The following is a 19,466-nucleotide window of genomic DNA, read 5'->3' as shown; positions in this document are numbered from 1 at the left end:
TAAATTTATTCAAACCATATGAATGCAGCAAAGAACATAGCATGCATCCAAATAGGGCAATTTTCTGACCAATAGCTGGTATTAGTCAATCACATTATTTCTTATACAAAGATGATACTAAAAGAGAAGCAATGACAGACTATGGTTAAAAATTAACAGTGTCTACCAGAATTTTTCAATAATACAGGTTTATTCCCAATTTGTAAATATGCAGGATAATATTTAGGTTATTATTTTTGTTGCAAATAAAGTTTATATTTATTAAAGGTCTAACTTTAAGATTCACACTAATAATTAAGAACATTCACTGAAGCCACACATGCTTCCATCCTATATCATTACTGATATTGAATTCATTTTACACACTAGGGCTGATGGAAACGGAGGTAGAAGGAGCTAATGGATCAAAAAATCCCACCATACTTTGGTATACAGCAACAAGAATTCAGCTTTAGCCGTATCCACTGCACAGTACCCACTACAGGACAAACACTTTCTAAAATATGCAAGGACACCTTTCAAGAATGTAAAAGAGATGCAGGGAGGAACTCGCCTGCACTGTCCAATTTTATGGGCTGCTAATTTAATAACAGAAAAATCAACGAGCATCTTTCATGGAGATTTCTGTTGGTTCTGTAGGTTAAGTATAGATCTAGTGGTAGGAAGAAATACATGGATTGAAATAGCTACTTTCAAAAGCAAGTTACTTTTGAATTATTGTTGCAGTGTTTTTTAAAAATGTAAAAACAGCAGCAAATTTTTAGGACAAGATGCAAGATAGATAATCTGCTCTTGTGGTGATGATGATTGAGGAATAAAAGTTGGTCACTATACTATTCCTAGATCTTTGTCCACACAAGGGAGGAGATATAATTCTTGATTGTTTGAAAAAGGCATGTATAAACACACCATTCTTTAAGTACTATATTGAGGCAAAGCAAAGCAAACAGCTTCTATATATTTATTATTTGCAAATTACTAGTTAAAAGTTTATGGGGCAGTTATTTAAAACTGAGATACATAGAAACAACTTTTTGTTGTAGGTAATTAATCCCTGGAATTCTCCTGGAGGTTAGATTATAGGAATCATTTTTGAAAAATTATCAGTGAAGGCAAGGTCAGGAGATGAGGGCTGGAGGATTTCAGCCATATTCATATTGAACAACAAAACCAACTTGAGTTGAATGGCTTATTCCTGCTTTTATTATGCTCTTACATGAAGAATGGTCACTGCTACATCTAGATGTAACTCTACCCAAATTTTTCAGAGTGAAGTCCATCTCAAGTTGCAGTCATAACTCCCCCACCCCAATCAGATCACAGAATCCATATTCATTGTTGTTTTGTGTGTTCACACATTTTAGACTTACCTCTGGATGAAACTGCTGCTCGGTGCGAGAGTGACAGTACTGACAATTATCTCCGCTCTCACATTTTGTGGGCTCTCCCCATTCGTCCCCATGTTTAACATTAGGACAAGGCGTTGACCTAAAATGCAAATCAAAATAAGTTTATTCTGCAAGGTATGGGATACATATATTGTAATCTATAGACTTTTCTGTGCATTAATACATCTCCTAATTTATTAGTGATTGACAATAATAGTAAGACAGTTACATAAAATTTACAGTAAAGGAATGACAATACGGCAGATACATCTGTCATTTTAAATGCATAACATAAACAACACATAATATGACATCTTAACTGTTGCACTGGTTTAATGATATTTTAGTAAAGAGATCTCCCCAATTATTGCCCATGCTCAGCAATATCTCATTAAGCATCAATATGGGCTACCATCTTAATTACTTTAGGTAATACAAATTTAATGAAAGACTGAGATGACAGCTGCAAACTTTAATTTCAATGAGAAAGTGAAAGAGAACAATGTCATCTGATGCAAACAAGCTGAAAATATAAGCAGAGACTTACCTTAAAGTCTGACCAGTCTCTTTTCCCAAAGCCCCTGTAGTGCTACTATCAAAATGATAGCAACTCCAACCCTTGTACTTCACTGCAACCTCATCCATTGCTGTAATTCACTCTTCCCCAACCAATATTTCCACTTTTAAAGCTCTTAAAAGCACCTCCTTGATAAAGCTTTTTGATAACTGTTACAAATTTGCTTTAAATAAACTCCCAGCTTCAATCACACCAACAAGTGGCCCAAATCTCTATTTTCACAAGTTTACTCTTGTATTTGTTGGCATGGTAGCAAGTCTCAAGAGTGTCCATGTAGCACCCCCTTGTGATCAGCTTCAGACATTTATGGCTTTTAATGCTGAGAAGTACCTTCAGCAACAGAATCCAGCCATTAAACACAATGGCTGACCTGGATACTTTTAAGCACAAACTCGTGTGCAATAAATGCTAATCTCATGAGTAAACACATATTTACATAGAAAATCCTGAAAATGCTCAGCAGGGCAAGTTATGGAATGAGGAAAAAATGTTAACATTTCCTCAGACCTGCCCATATTTTTAAGCATTTCTATCATTATATAAATTGTTGCTGCAGCATAAATTTGACAAAAGCACAGCCCAAATGCTATACTGAAGACTTATTATGAAATAAGCTTCAAGAAATTCCAACACTAAAATGAGCTACCGCTAAAGTGGGATCAAAAACTGAGACCTTGAAACTTTATTAGCAAAGGGTCTACTTTCATTAGTTTTGATTATCACCATAAGTTCTGAATAGTCAAAAGTAGTGAACTGCTTTTTGAGTCCCACTGCAGCTTTGGGTATTGGTTTATTATTGTCACATGCACCAAGATACAGTGAAAAGCTTGTCTTGCATACTGTTCATACAGATCAAATCATTACACAGTTCATTGAGGTAAAACAAGGCAAAGCAATAACAATGTGGAATAAAGTGTAAAAGCTACAGGGCAAGTAAATATAAGTACAAGATCATAACAAGGTTGATTGTGAAGTCCATTTTATCATACAAGTGGTCCGTCCAAGTGTCTACTAACAGCGGGATAGAAGCTGTCCTCGAATCTGGCGGTACGTACTTTCAGGCTTCTGTATCTTCTGCCCCATGGGAGAGAGAAGTGAGAATATCTGGGGTCTTTGATTATGCTGGCTACTTTACTGAGGCAGCGAGAAGTTTAGACAGAATCCATAGAAGAGAGGCTGATTTCTGTGATGTGCTGAGCTGTGTCCACAACTCTTTGCTTATTTTGCAAAAGCACATCTTGCAGTCACGGGCAGAGCAGTTGCCATACCAAGCCATTATGCATCCAGATAGAATGATTTCTATGGTGAATAGATAAAAATTGGTAAGGGTCGATGTAGGCATGCCAAATTTCTTCAGCCTTTTGAAGCAGAAGTGTTGGTAAACTTTCTTCATCGTGATATCTACATGGTTGAACCAGGAGAGATTACTGGTGATGGTCATTTCTAGGAACTTTAACTTTTCAATCTCAACATTATGGATATAGACAATGAGGAAAAAGTTGTCATGACACCACTTCACTGAGCTGCCTATGTATTAAGGGAAAATTGCCTAATGAGTTGACCCACAGATGAATAAAACTCAATGGGAGCAACATGCAGGGAGGAGAGTGGTGGCTTTAGTTCTGGATTGCTCTAAGAAGCAAATAAGCACGGACACAACTATCTAAATGGCTTTTTTGCCGAGTTGTAAAATATCAGGGTGCTATGAATTCCAAAGATCCATTGCACAAAGTAATGAACAATCCGCATCAAAGTGTTTAATATGGTCCTTTACAAATGTTTAGTGTAGTCTGGCCTCCAATATAGAACATATCTGATTTAATTTTAAAGCTAGCTAGCTGAGAATTTGATACCAAAAGTCTAAGCCATATTCCTCAAAAAGGAAGAACAGAAACAAATCCCAGTACGGCTTTGAATACTTTCCGATAATTCATGTTCCGGAGTAATTTGCAGTGTCTCCTCAGGGTAGGGAGAGATTAGGCATATTCCTATTACCTTATACAAACCCCATTTCCAGAAAAATTGGGATATTTTCCAAAATGCAATAAAAACAAAAATCTGTGATATGTTAATTCACGTGAACCTTTATTTAACTGACAAAAGTACAAAGAAAAGATTCTCAATAGTTTTACTGACCAACTTAATTGTATTTTGTAAATATATACAAATTTAGAATTTGATGGCTGTAACACACTCAAAAAAAGTTGGGACAGAGGCATGTTTACCATTGTGTTACATCACCTTTCCTTTTAATAACACTTTTTAATCATTTTGGAACTGAGGATACTAATTGTAGTAAATTTGCAATTGGAAATTTTGTCCATTCTTACTTGATATAAGACTTCAGCTGCTCAACAGTCCGTGGTCTCCGTTGTCTGATTCTCCTCTTCGTGATGCGCCATACATTTTCAATAGAAGATAGATCTGGACTGGCAGCAGGGCAGTCAAGCACATGCACTCTGTGTCTACAAAGCCACACTGTTGTAGCCCGTGCAGAATGTGGTCTGGCATTGTCCTGCTGAAATAAGCATGGACGTCCCGGGAAGAGACGTCGCCTTGACGGCAACATATGTCTCTCTAATATCCTAATAAACGCCTCAGAGTCAATGGTACCTTCACATACATGCAACTCACCCATGCCGTGGGCACTGATGCAACCCCATACCATCACAGATGCTGGCTTTTGCACCTTTTGTTGATAACAATCAAGATGGTCGTTTTCATCTTTGGCATGGAGAACTCGGTGCCCATTTTTTCCGAAAACCAGCTGAAATGTGGACTCATCTGACCACAGCACACGGTTCCACAGCCTTTCGGTCCATCTGAGATGAGCTCAGGCCCAGAGAACTCGCCGGCGTTTCTGCATAGAGTTGATGTATGGCTTCCTCCTTGCGTAATACAGTTTCAAGTTGCATTTCTGGATGCAGCAACAGACTGTGTTAAGTGACAATGGTTTTCCGAAGTACCCCCGAGCCCAGGTGGCTATAATTGTCACAGTAGCATGACGGTTTCTTAGGCAGTGCCGCCTGAGGGCTCGAAGATCACACGCATTCAACAGTGGTTTCCAACCCTGCCCTTTATGCACTGAGATGTCTCTGAATCTTTTCACAATATTATGTACTGTAGATGTTGAAAGACATAAATTTTCTGCAATCTTGTGTTGGGAAATGTTCCTTTTGAACTGACTAACAACTCTCTCACGAATTTTGGCACAAAGGGGTGAGCCACGACCCATCCTTGCTTGCAAAGACTGAGCCTTTGATGGACGCTACTTTTATACCCAGTCATGATACCTCACCTGCTACCAATTAGCCTGCTTAATGTGGAGTCTTACTTGAATATTCTGTGCACTTTTCAATCTTATTTTAACTCTGTCTCAACTTTTGTTGAGTGTGTTGCAGCCATCAAATTCTAAATTTGTGTATATTTACAAAATACATTTAAGTTGGTCAGTAAAACTATTGAAAATCTTTTCTTTGTACTTTTGACAGTTAAATAAGTGTTCACATGAATTAACATATCACAGATTTTTGTTTTTATTGCATTTTGGAAAATATCCCAACTTTTCTGGAAATGGGGTTTGTAATTTCATTCATTCCCAGCACCTAAAAAATATTTTTCTTTTGAATCTTTTGTTCGCTCTTATCTAAAAATTTTAAATCAACCTGCAAGAACAGTATTATCACCTCTTTCATCATATACTCTGCAAATATGATTTTATACTGGTCCTGTTTTACCTTAAACTTTTTAGCAGACAATATGATCATTAATCAATTATGTCAGATTCAACCAGGAGCTTTCCTATTAATGTTTTAAGCCTGGCAAACTGAGAAGTAATAGCAGCATAACAGGCAATGAATATGGTAAGTTAATTAAAATGGACACAGCTGTACTGTAGAGAAGAACATGATGGTAGACAAAATACATATCCAATCTGCCATTTTATCCTGGTCTATCTCCCTGCCAAGTCATGATTTGTAATTAAACTCTAAATTGCAGCATACATCAAAATAAAATTTAAATTCAAACATAAATAGAGCTCACAAACCATGCTCCAAAAATTACTTGTTGAAATCTAGGAGAGGTAACATTTGTGAATGGTCAGGTGCAAATCAGCATCGCACAAAAGCAAACAACACCCCCAAAATAAACTGATTCTTTACCGATATTTAAATTTTCGTGGATTCCTTCTTCGGTCTCGGCTATTGTGATAATGAGGACAAGCATATCCTTGTCGGCAGAGTCGAGGTGGTTTATTACATTGATCAGTCTTGTAATTTGCTAGCACAAAGTTCGTTTCTGCAAAGTAAGCAAATTTACATCAAGATTACACTACTCAATAGTCCACAACACAAAGTAGAAAATATAATATGGAAAATGAACTTCTGCTAAAAATAATGCACACAGCTCTCTTCCACACCAAACTAACAAAACCTCCGTCCGATACTAAGCCTCCTACAGATTCAGATACATTTATCTATCACATGTACATTGAAGCATACAGTGAAATGTGTCACTTGTGTTAACAACCAACATAACCTGACAAATCTGGTAACTAAGAGTGTTCCACAGGGATTAGTGTTGGGGCCACTTCTTTTCACATTACATGTCATGATTAGGAGCAGAAGGCACAGCCTCAAAATATAAGGACGCCCCTAAAAATTAAGATGAAGATGAAGAGAGGTGGATCTGTAGAATTTATTGCCATGGACAGCTGTGGAGGCCAAGTCATTGAATATATTTAAAGAGGAGCTTGACAGATTCTTGATCAGTAAGGGTGTCAAAGATTACAGGGAAAAGGCAAGTCAGCCATGATGGAATGGTGGAGATGATTTGATGGGCCAAATAGTGTAATTCTGCCCCATGTCTTATGATCTTAACCTATGGATGTGCTGGGGGCAGCCTGTAACTATCAACATGTATTCTGGTGCCAATATACCCTGTCCACCATGCTCTGCAAAACAACACAAATCAACACAACAGCCCCTTACCCACCCTCCCATTGACCCACACACAGAAGCAGGCCTCCAACCCTGGGACAAATTACCTCTGGGCCTCCAAATGCAAGTCCTTGGCCCTGAATTCTCAGAATCACTGACAAGAACAAAAAAAACAGCTTGTCTTCCCACAGAAACCCCCCACTCCATGAACAGGAATGAGATTGTTTAGCCAACAAATCCTGCTGCCTGCCCCCCCAGCCTAACTTCTATCTAGCAAAGATCTGCAGAATTTCCTCTGATCCTCAGAATTTCCCTTGAAGCAGAAAGAGACCCTCCCTGACAAGCAGCCACTACACCATAAACCCTAAAAACTGATTTTCTGTACACTAGTATTGCCAAGACTCCACCTCCATCTTTCACATACTTAAAACCCATCCTTCCCAACTTCAGCATCCAATACAAAGAAACATTATTCTGAAACTCCTCACAAAGCTCTGTTAAATTATAAACAAATATAAAGGTGTCACATACTAATCATAAATTTTAAAATTTTCATTGTTCACAGAAAAGTAGGCTATTCAGTTAAATTCAGTTTCTCAATTATGTTAGAGCATTCAAGTGACAACTGTTGGCAGCAAACATATTAAGAACATCACTCACAATCAGATTATATTCTCCTACTCAAAATTCTTAAACTCACATAGTTTACAATTTTGTGTAAATGCAATAGCCACTATTAGGAAGTTGTATGTAAAATACTCATTTTATTAAGGCATTAATGCTTCACAATTAACTAATATGAATGGGATACAAACCAGATTGAAGTTCAGAGTATGCTTCAATCCCCAATTAATAATATCAATTAGAAAACTGCACTTTAAAAAATGCTTTAGAGGGTTATAAGACCACTGTATATTTGGTATCTGATAATAAGAATTAATTTTACACCCAGACATGTTTAATTTCATACCCTGAAGGTAGAAAGCATCCCCATAATCTTTCAATGATTCTGAATTTTCACAAATGCAGCTCAGAAGATATGTGAGCTCATTGCAAATATTACTGTTGAAATTGGAAAGTACATTAATAGAACTTCTTTCTTCACAGGAGAACACTGACTGTTATACAAACCCAAGCACTATGACTGATTACTTTCGAGAGGAGATCCACAAGCTGGAATTGAATCTGTAATATATCATTGCTGTCAGTTCTTGAGGTCATTAACCAACTGAACTAACAGAACCATAGGCATAAACATGATTTACAACATTTGGACTTAACATATTATGGAACAAGATGGCACCTGTGATTGTCAGCAATGTTGTGGGTTGCAGACAATAATTCTAAATATTCTTTCAAATATACCTTTTTCAAATTACTCACTGCAATCTGCAACATGCAACTTCCCTCTAAGCAATATACTTTTAAATCAACTTAATGAACTACTGATCTCATGATCATCTGAAGGACACAGTGGACCAACTGGGAATTGCACCTTTAAGTGTCGAAGGTTCCACGCCATGACCAGGCAGATGCAGGGGGACTACAAGCCAGGCTGAAGCGCAGACGGCCAAAGCCTCCTCTACCCAGCATCTTGTTGGCAAATGTGCAGACACTTGAGAACAAACTTGAGGACCTAAGGACAAGATTGCTGTATCTGAGAGAAATGAGAACTTGTTGTATTCTATGTCTGACAGAGAATTAGCTTTCACCAAGCATGTCAGGCCCAGCGACTAGAACCAAAGGCTTCTTGATTTACCGAATGGACTGAACTGCTGACTTGGAAAAGGCAAAAGGAGGAGGTGTGTGTTTCGTGATAAACTCTCGGTGGTGCTTGGATGAGGCAGTTTTGTTGAACTCATGTTTCCCTGATTTGTAACACCAAATGGTCAAATGTCAGCCATTCTAATCATCTAGGGAGTTCTCATCCATGATCCTGACCGCAGTTTACATACCACCAGCGGCCAACTATAATCAAGCGTTTGCGATACTGCATAATGCCATCCCAAACAAGGAAAGTCCACCCTGATGCATTTCAAATCATAGACAGACTTCAACCAGGCTTGTTTGAAGAAAACCCTGCCCAATTACTTTCAGCCTTTAATCCGTAGCACCAGAGGTCCCAACACACTAAACCACTGTTAACACTAAGATAACGAATGCCTATCATTCCATGCCCAGACTACATTTCAGTAAACCAGAACACTTGGCCACTTGGCTGTCCTTCTACCTGCATACAGTTAGAGGCTAAACAGCAATGCTCCAGAAATTAGGGCAACAAAGAGGTGGTCATGGGAGGCAAAGAAGCAGCTATAGGATTTGAGTCGGTGGACTGGGCCGTGTTCAAGGACTCATCTGTGGATCTGAACAAATATGCCATGTTTGTAGCAGGCTTTACTAAAACAGCTGTACACGAGTCCCCCACAAAATCATTCAGAGTCTTTCCCAATCAGAAGCCCTTGATGAACCATGAGATCTGAAATCTGCTGACAGCCAGATCAGAGGCACTCAAGTCTGGTGACAAAGTAAGTCCCAGAAAGCCGTCTTACGGGTGAAGTAGCAATTCTGGATGAAAAATGAATCAACAAAGGATGTTCAACAGTTGTGGCAGGGCTTGGATACAATCACCTCTTATAAAGTTAAATCAAGCAACATAGAAGGAGGTAGGGCTTTACTTCTAGATGAGTTTAATGCCTTCTATGCCTGCTTTGACTGTCAAAATCCAGAGAAACCATCATGAACTCACACATCCCCCGATGACCCTGATTTCAGTCTCTGAAGCAGACATATGAGCAGCCTTCAGGAGAGTGAACCCATGAAAAGCATCCGGCCCAAAAACTGTACTTGGCCAAGTACTAAAGACCAGTGTTAATCAACTGGCTGGTGTGATCACGAAGATCTTTAGCCTCTCGCTTAGTCAGTGTGTGATACCCACCTGCTTCCAGTAGGCTTTAATTATACCAGTGCCCAAGAAGAGTGTGGTGACCTGCCTCAATTACCATTGCCCAGTAGCACTTAAATCCACAGCGAAGTGTTTGGTAATGAAACACATCAACTCCTGCCTGAGAAGTGACTTAGAACTGCTCTAATATGCTTACTGGAATGACAGGTCAACAGCAGATGCCATCTCATTAGCTCTTCACTCAATCCTAGAACACCTGAACAGCAAAGATGCATATATTGAATGCTCTTTATTAACTATAGCTTGCAAACTACAGCAAAATAATCATCCCCTCAAAACTAATCAATAAGCTTCAAGAGCTTGGCCTCAATGGCTCCTTGGGCAATTGGATTCTTGATTTCCTTACTTGCAGACCCCAGTCACTTCATTTTGGCAACAACATCTCTTCCACGATCTCCACAGCACAAGTGCACCACAGGTCTGGTGCTTAGTCCCCTACTCTGCTCGCTTTATTCTTATGACTGTGTGGCTAAGCACAGCTCCAATGCCACATTCAAGTTTGCTGATGACCCTGCTGTCGTAGGCCGAATCAAATTGGTAAGGGTGCTTGGAATGTATGCGGGATGGTTTGCTGAACCAACATGTCGAGGAACCAACTAGAGAGCAGGCCATTCTAGATTGGGTACTGAGCAATGAGGAAGGGTTAGTTAGCAATCTTGTCGTGCGAGGCCCCTTGGGTAAGAGTGACCATAATATGGTGGAATTCTTCATTAAGATGGAGAGTGACATAGTTAATTCAGAAACAAAGGTTCTGAACTTAAAGAAGGGTAACTTTGAAGGTATGAGACGTGAATTAGCTAAGATAGACTGGCAAATGATACTTAAAGGGTTGACGGTGGACATGCAATGGCAAGCATTTAAAGATCGCATGGATGAACTACAACAATTGTTCATTCCAGTTTGGCAAAAGAATAAACCAGGGAAGGTAGTGTACCCGTGGCTGACAAGGGAAATTAGGGATAGTATCAAGTCCAAAGAAGAAACATATAAATTAGCAAAAAAAAGTAGCACACCTGAGGACTGGGAGAAATTCAGAGACCAGCAGAGGAGGACAAAGGGCTTAATTAGGAAAGGGAAAAAAGATTATGAGAGAAAGCTGGCAGGGAACATAAAAACTGACTGTAAAAGCTTTTATAGATATGTGAAAAGAAAAAGATTGGTCAAGACAAATGTAGGTCCCTTACAGTCAGAAACAGGTGAATTGATCATAGGGAACAAGAACATGGCAGACCAGTTGAATAACTACTTTGGTTCTGTCTTCACTAAGGAGGACATAAACAATCTTCCGGAAATAGTAGGGGACTGAGGGTCTAGTGAGATGAAGGAACTGAGGGAAATACATGTTAGTAGGGAAGTGGTGTTAGGTAAATTGAAGGGATTAAAGGCAGATAAATCCCCAGGGCCAGATGGTCTGCATCCCACAGTGCTTAAGGAAGTAGCCCAAGAAATAGTGGATGCATTAGTGATAATTTTTCAAAACTCCTTAGATTCTGGATTAGTTCCTGAGGATTGGAGGGTGGCTAATGTAACCCCACTTTTTAAAAAAGGAGGGAGACAGAAACCGGGGAATTATAGACCGGTAAGTCTGATATCGGTGGTGGGGAAAATGCTAGAGTCGGTTATCAAAGATGTGATAACAGTACATTTGGAAAGAGGTGAAATCATCAAAGTCAGCATAGATTTGTGAAAGGAAAATTGTGTCTGACGAATCTTATAGAATTTTTTGAAGATGTAACTAGTAGAGTAGATAGAGGAGAGCCAGTGGATGTGGTATATTTAGATTTTCAAAAGGCTTTTGACAAGGTCCCACACAGGAGATTAGTGTGCAAACTTAAAGCACACGGTATTGGGGGTATGGTATTGATGTGGACAGAGAATTGGTTGGCAGACAGGAAACAAAGAGTGGGAGTAAACGGGACCTTTTCAAAATGGCAGGCAGTGACTAGTGTGGTACCTCAAGGCTCAGTGCTGGGACCCCAGTTGTTTACAATATATATTAATGATTTAGACGAGGGAATTAAATGCAGCATCTCCAAGTCTGCGGATGACACGAAGCTGGGCGGCGGTGTTAGCTGTGAGGAGGATGCTAAGAGGATGCAGGGTGACTTGGATAGGTTAGGTGAGTGGGCAAATTCATGGCAGATGCAATTTAATGTGGATAAATGTGAGGTTATCCACTTTGGTTGCAAGAACAGGAAAACAGATTATCTGAAAGGTGGCCGACTAGGAAAAGGGGAGATGCAACGAGACTTGGGTGTCATTGTACACTAGTCATTGAAGGTGGGTATGCAGGTACAGCAGGCGGTGAAAAAGGCAAATGGTATGTTGGCATTCATAGCAAAAGGATTTGCGTACAGGAGCAGGGAGGTTCTACTGCAGTTGTACAAGGCCTTGGTGAGACCGCACCTAGAGTATTATGTGCAGTTCTGGTCCCCTAATCTGAGGAAAGACATCTGAGGGAGTACAAAGAAGGTTCACCAGATTGATTCCTGGGATGGCAGGACTTTCATATGAAGAAAGACTGGATCGACTCACTGGAATTTAGAAGATTGAGGGGGGATCTTGTTGAAACGTATAAAATTCTAAAGGGATTGGACAGGCTAGATGCAGGAAGATTGTTTCCGATGTTGGGGAAGTCCAGAATGAGGGGTCACAGTTTAAGGATAAAGGGGAAGCCTTTTAGGACCGAGATGAGGAAAAACTTCTTCACACAGAGGGTGGTGAATCTGTGGAATTCTCTGCCACAGGAAACAGTTGAGGCCGGTTCATTGGCTATATTTAAGAGGAAGTTGGATATGGCCCTTGTGGCTAAAGGGATCAGGGGGTATGGAGAGAAAGCAGGTACAGGGTTCTGAGTTGGATGATCAGCCATGATCATACTGAATGGCGGTGCAGGCTCAAAGGGCCGAATGGCCTACTCCTGCACTTATTTTCTATGTTTCTGAAGGTAGTGAAGAATCGGCATATAAGAGGGAGACTGAAAATCTGACTAAGTGATGCCACATCACAACCTCTTACTCAATGTCAACAAGACCAAGCTGATTATAGACTTTAGGAGAAGAAAACCAGAGGTCATGAGCCAGTCCTCATCAAGAGATCAGAGGCTGAGAGGGTTAGCAACTTTAAATTCCCAGGTGGTGTCATTTCAAAGGACCTGTTCTGAGCCCAGCACATAAGTGCATTTACAAAGAAAGCACAGCAGCACCTCTACTTCCTTAAGAGTTTATGGAGATTCGACATGACATCTAAAACTTTGACAAACTTCTATAGATTGTGCAGCGGACAGTGTACTGACTAGCTGCATCACAGCTTGGTGTGGAAGCACCAGGCCCTTGAACTGAAAATCCTATAAAACGTAGTGGATACAGCCCAGTCCATCACAGGTAAAGCTCTCCAGACCACTGAGCACATCTATGTGAAACACTATCGCAGGAAAGCAGCACCCATCATCAGGGACCCCTACCACCCAGGAGATGCTCTTTTCTTGCTGCTTCTATCAGGAAGGCGGTGCAAGAGTCTCCGGACTCACACTACCAGGTTCAGGAACAGTCAGGCTCTTGAATCAAAGGAGATAACTTCACTCGCCGTATCACTGAACTATTTGCACATCCTATGGACTCACTTTCAAGGAATCTTCATCTCATGTTCGTGATACTTATTGCTTTTGTTGTTTTCTGTAATCTGGTTCAACGCCCTAGTTGGGCAGTCTTTCACTGATTCTGTTATAGTATTATTCTATAGATTTATTGAGTATGTCCACAAGAAAATAAATCTCAGGGTTGTATATGGTAATGACGACAATAAAATTTACTTTAAACCTCCTTTAATACAAGAATGGTCAACTATTTCAAATAACTTGCAGCAGCCACAAACAGCAATCAAAACAGCTATTTAATCTTAGCTTTCTTGATGAACCAAACTGTTCAGTAGGCGAGTGTTTATTAGAGGTGCCTACAGATCTCTTTAGTCCCAACAACTTTCAAAAAGACTCGAACAATATTTCACCCTAAAATGCCTGAAACACGAGGAGAATTTAACAATTCCTTGTTGCTTGGTTCCATGAGCAAAGGTTCAATTCTATTTCTGAATCTGAAAATTATTCATCGTAGCAAGGTGTTGTTTCTCAGGCTTGTGTTGGGACTCTGCTATATTATAAGAGATCACACGATTGGTATGGTAAATTAAAAGTGGCAGACAACTGGAAGCTCAAAGTCACTCCTGTGGAATGTTTGGTTACTCTTTTGTAGAAAATGCCACATTGTGAATAGCTAATACAATAGCCTAGATTGTAAGTGCATCACTGCTTCAGCTGGAAAGACTGCTTTGGTTTCTGTAAAGAGATGAAAAGACAGATACTTCATCTTCTGCGTTGGATGGAAAAGTACCTTAAAGACCATTACACTGTTAAAGCATCTCCTCACTCTATGTGACTTCCTGCACTGTTTCAAGGAGGCTCAATGTAAGCCTGATAATTTATCCAAGCAAAGTGGAGCCTTCAGACACAAATGCTCTAACTTCAGGACACATGCTTTCTTGTGAATTGTATCAGAACTAGCCACATTTGATTAAGGATCTTGCCCACAACCTTCACTTCCATATATGGGCTTCTTTAATGGTCCCTAATAACGTCTTATACGTCTATTTTTTTTCTTCTGCTCTTTATGCACTTAGAAAAGATGCTTGAATTTTCTTTGATTTTACTTGCCAGTGTTTTTTTCATATATTCCTTGCATCCCAAAGATTCACTTCTGTATTTTCTATATTCTCACAGGCTTTAAGCTCTCAATATCTGACATGTACAGTATTTGGTTTTGTCTCACTTTATCCTGAAAAATTCCCAGCACTTAAAAGGATTTTCTGGATTAGTCAGGGTTAGGGACTTGAAACTGCAAATGAGATAGATAAAAAATATTTAGAGCACAAGAGTCTTGACCTGTGCCATTATCTCAATCCCTGCAGTTGTCAACCAGATATAATGGCCAACTGACCATAACACTGTGATGTAGGAAGTCATTTAAATGGGTGCAGCCAACACAATTACAATGTTAGCAAAGGTCAGTAAAGCAAGGACATTGACTCCATTTCATCAACAAACAGCAAGACCAGAAAGATATGTTGCTTAGCCAATGTTTGGGTTTACAACCTGCAAGGGGAGGTGGGGGAGGAAGAGGGGAATAGTCATCATTGTACCTTCAACATGCATAAGATGTTATTGTGTTTTGATCAGGGATAAGAAAGTGTGATGCAGACAAGGCAGGAGTAGCAAAAACGTTCTGGAAAGTTGGTATAAGAGGGTCTTAATATTAGTACCGTCCTTTTCCTTTATGGGAAAATATTTACTCCAAAACACTGAATCTTTCTTGAATGCCTCCAGTGCTCTGGCATCAATTCATATTCACAAAGTTATTTCCAGTCCATAAGACACAGGGACAGAATTGGGCCATTTGGCCCATCAAGTCTACTCTGCAAACCCATTTTTGGTAAATCACCTCTAAGTCTCTTTTCTAACTCAGAACCTTTCTTCAAATTTTATCCTTAGTCTATAACATAACAAAACATAATTAAATTATGACCAATACTACGAACACAATCTCCCACCGATACTGCCTATATTTATTCCCGAAATTTAAATGCAGAAATGCCCTCCCATTTGTCGGGACTTTTTGCATTGTTGCTTGAAAATTCTCCTGAATTTAATGCTCTGCCCTGTACCCCCTTACACTGACTGCAGCCGAGTTAATTTTAGAGCAACTGAGATCCCTCACTATTATTGTTTTGGACTGATATAAGCAGAAAGAGCCCAAGGGATATGAGATTGGATCAATACTGGCTTTGTGGTGGAAGTCAGAAGGTGATAGTTAGTGGCTGTTTATGTTTTGGTGATTGGGAGCCTGTGACCAGAGGTGTACTGCAGCCATCAGTACTAGGAACCATTGTTTGTTCCATACATTAATAATGTGAAAATAAATGTATAAATTGTGACTAAATTCAAAGAATACACAAAGATTAATGGTATAACTGAAAGCAAAGAAGATAATCTTCAGCCACAGATGATACTTATCTGTTGTTATGATGAGCTGAAAAATATCATGAATTTCTGTCCTGACAAATATGATATGATTCATTTGGGAGGACAAAATCTCAGGATAGACACAGTGAATGGTTGTATCTCAGACGGTACAGAAACAGATGACCCTTGGTTTCCATGTCCAAGGAACCCATAAGGTAGCAGCATAGGCAGATAAGGTGGTTAAGACTGCACAGAATTAGTCTTCATTAGACAAGGTAAAGAATATAAAAGCAGAGAATTTATAGTACAGTCATACAAAGCATTCATTCAGCCACAACTGATGTAGTGTTGGCAGTCTTGATCACATTAAGGAAGATGTTTACTCTGGATGAGATACAAAGGAGATTCACCAGGACATTGGTCGGAAAGGAACCCATCAGCGATGAGGAGAAACAAGATGGGCGTACAAGGTGAAGGAGGAGATCTGACTGAGGTACACAAAACTATGTGCCACAAATACGAAAGAAATTTATAGGAGATTTAAAAGACTTTTCCCCCACTCAGAGGGTTGCTGAAATCTGGAACGTATGGCTTGAAGGAGTGTGTAGGCAGATACTCACAATATTTTAGTTTCTAGATAAGCACTTGAAGTACCATGGCTCAGAACATGAACCATCTGCTGGAGAACTGATTTAGCATAGATAGTATTACTATCTGCAACACGACAGCCAAAGGGCAAATAGACTGACTTCTGTGCTTATTAACTCTATCACTCTGATTCATTAATACCTTTTTTGATGTGCTTTCTCATATTCTAAAGCATTATATAACTTGGAGCTGTTCTGTTGCTCTTGCACAAGAGGCTGAACACTTAAACAAACCTACTGAAATACTGAAAAGCATCTAAAAAGACATGACACTCATTGATTAAGGAACCAAGTCAATGATATTTCACATATAGTTCACTCTATCCTTACCCTGCCATCTTGGATCTTCAGATAGTGTTTTCTCTATCATGGCTTGACTAGCCAGTACACCTGGTTGGAGATCAGGAAGGCCTTCCCCTGCTCCGAGCTGGCCATTCTGCAATGCTTCTTGTGCTTGGAGTTCCCTATAAAAGAAAAACGCTTATTAAGAAAATGGATTAAGACATACATCAGCTACTGGTCTAAATCTCAATTGTGTCATATGTGAAATTATGCAGACATACATTAATGATAAGCAGGTGATTGTAAGTATAATCCTACTAGTTTGCAGGATATACTAGAAATCTCTCATCTCTTTTCAAAAACCTAAAATTCCACAGTAGCAATCTGCTCTGATGTTTGCTTTCATATTTCCTTTAGCTTTCTGCATAATGCTTCTCAATCAAATGGACAGCTACTTGCACTGCTCAAACTCCGATCAGAAGCTACTCTAGTGGCAGACCAACTTACTTTCCTTTAGTATTTTTTATAACATAACACATTGGCAGCACTGAGAGGAATAAAGATCAAAGTTTTACAGAAAAACTTTATGTAAACTTGAATCCATGTTCTTTCATTCCAAGCGTTTTAACCAAAACATCTACAAAGGCTCTTAAAATAAGATAAAATCACTCACTACCAATATACATCTAACTGGTCAAGATCTCAATCTCAAACAAATTTTATTTTCAACAGAATGTAACAGTATCTCCGACAACCATTTCCATGCAAATATAGTTAGTTTGCAATCATTCAAATGCTGAACTCATTCAGAAATTCAGATGGTATGGGATCCAAGGCAATGTGACTGTCTGGACGCAGAATTGACTTGCCCATAAAAAGCTGAAGCTGGATTACAGATGGAGCTTTTTCTGCTTGGAGGTCAGTGACCAGTGGTGCTCCATAGGGATCTGGGATTCCTGCTCTACGATTGTTCTATATGACTTGGATAAGGAAGTGGAAGGGTGAGTTAGTATGTTTACAGATGACACAAAGGTTGGTAGTGTTGTGGATAACGTAAAATGTCGTTGTATTCACAGGATGCAGAGCTAGGCCAAGAGGTGGCAGATGGCGTTCAACCCAAAAAAGTGTGAAGTGATTCACTTTGGAAGGCAGAATACAGGGTTAATGTCAGGATTCTTAACAGTGTGGAGGAACAGAGGAATTTTGGGTCCACATCCATAGATACCTCAAAAGTTAATAGCATTTGGTGCATTGGCTTTCATTAGTCAGAAGACTGAGTTCAAGAGCTGCATGGTATGATTGCAACTCTGTAAAAACCTTGTTTAACCACACTTGGAAAATTGTGCTCAGTTAAGGTTACCTCATCAAAGGAAGGATAACTTCAGAAATGATGCAGAGTAGATTTAACAGGATGCGGCCTGAATTATGAGGAAAGATCGAGTGAGTTAGGGCTTTTCTCTTTGGAAAGGAAGAAGATATGAGGTGCCTTATTAGAGGTGTACAAGAGGCATAGATTGAGTAGATAGCCAGAGATCTTTACCCAGGGCAGAAATGGCTAATATGAGGGGGCATAATTTTAAGGTGATTGGAGGAAAGTAAAGGGGGATGTCAGAGGCAAGTTTTTTTTAAAAAACACACAGGAAGTGATGAGTGCAAGGAAAGCCTTGCCAATGGTGGCAATAGAGACAGATGCATTAAGGGTATTTAAGAAACTCTTAGAAAGGCACATGGAAGATAAAAAAAAACCTGGAGGGCTATGTAGGAAGGAAGGGTGACATTAATCTCAGAATAGGTTAAAAGATCAGCACAACATGGTAGGCCAAAGGGCCTGCACTGTACTGTAATGTTTTATGTTCTATGTTCTAAATCCTGATCTTAATATTGTTGAACAGGACTGGTGACATTTAGAGACAGAGTTCAATGTAAAAAACAAATCAGAGCCACTACATCTATTTTAGTTAAAAGAGCCACTAAAGTTTATAGACAGATTATTGCACTTTTTCTTGCTGCATTACAAAAGATACATGGAAATTCAAACCTCTAAAAGCTCCAATCAGAAATAAAAACAAAACGAAAAAGTAAAAATCCTCAGCAGCTCAGGCAAATTCTGTGGAAAGAGAAATCAAGGCTACTTTTGAAGTCAAATACTCAGTCAGTTCCAAAGAAATTAACTACATTTATATATTATATCTTTTACAAAGAAGTACTTTGGTTCCAACGAGAAAGATACCATATATTCTGCAGCATTCTCCAAAGCAAAAGCACCTACTCTTGCAACACTACTTACCAAAAAGTGCATATAGTAAAACGTACTGGTTGATTACAACATGACTTGATGACCACAGTACACAGGATATTGATTTTCTTGGCGAAAACCCAATTATTATTGCAGGAATTCAAAGCTTGCTTATATCAGTTAATTAGGAAAATGGGTACAGGAATGACAGATGGAATTTAACTCAGACTTGTGAAGTGATACATTTTAGTTAGTTCAACCAAGGCAGGACCCCCAGGGAGTGTTGAAGAACAGAAAAACCAAGGGATACAGACACAAACTTTCCCAAAAATGGTGATACAGATGGAACAAGTAGCCAAGACATTGTTTGGCAAGCTGCACTTCATCAGACAGGGCAAAGAATACAAAAGATGGGATGTCACAT

General features: G+C 39.4%; 1 protein-coding gene across 2 annotated transcripts in view; it reads right to left on the bottom strand.

The window, feature by feature from the left end:
* unkl (unk like zinc finger) overlaps positions 1-19,466 on the bottom strand; it is a 140,217-nt gene that overhangs the window by 50,609 nt on the left and 70,142 nt on the right. For both annotated transcript variants that reach the window (XM_073060856.1, XM_073060857.1), the window contains exons 4-6: positions 16,855-16,988; positions 6,129-6,264; positions 1,371-1,488 (exon numbers count right to left, since the gene is read on the bottom strand). In XM_073060856.1, coding sequence (XP_072916957.1) covers positions 1,371-1,488; positions 6,129-6,264; positions 16,855-16,988 — 388 coding nt within the window. The remainder of the gene's footprint in view (positions 1-1,370; positions 1,489-6,128; positions 6,265-16,854; positions 16,989-19,466) is intronic.

Source organism: Hemitrygon akajei, chromosome 11 (assembly GCF_048418815.1).
Source record: "Hemitrygon akajei chromosome 11, sHemAka1.3, whole genome shotgun sequence".
Classification (NCBI taxonomy): domain Eukaryota; kingdom Metazoa; phylum Chordata; class Chondrichthyes; order Myliobatiformes; family Dasyatidae; genus Hemitrygon; species Hemitrygon akajei.
This window is presented reverse-complemented; position numbering and strand designations above follow the sequence as displayed.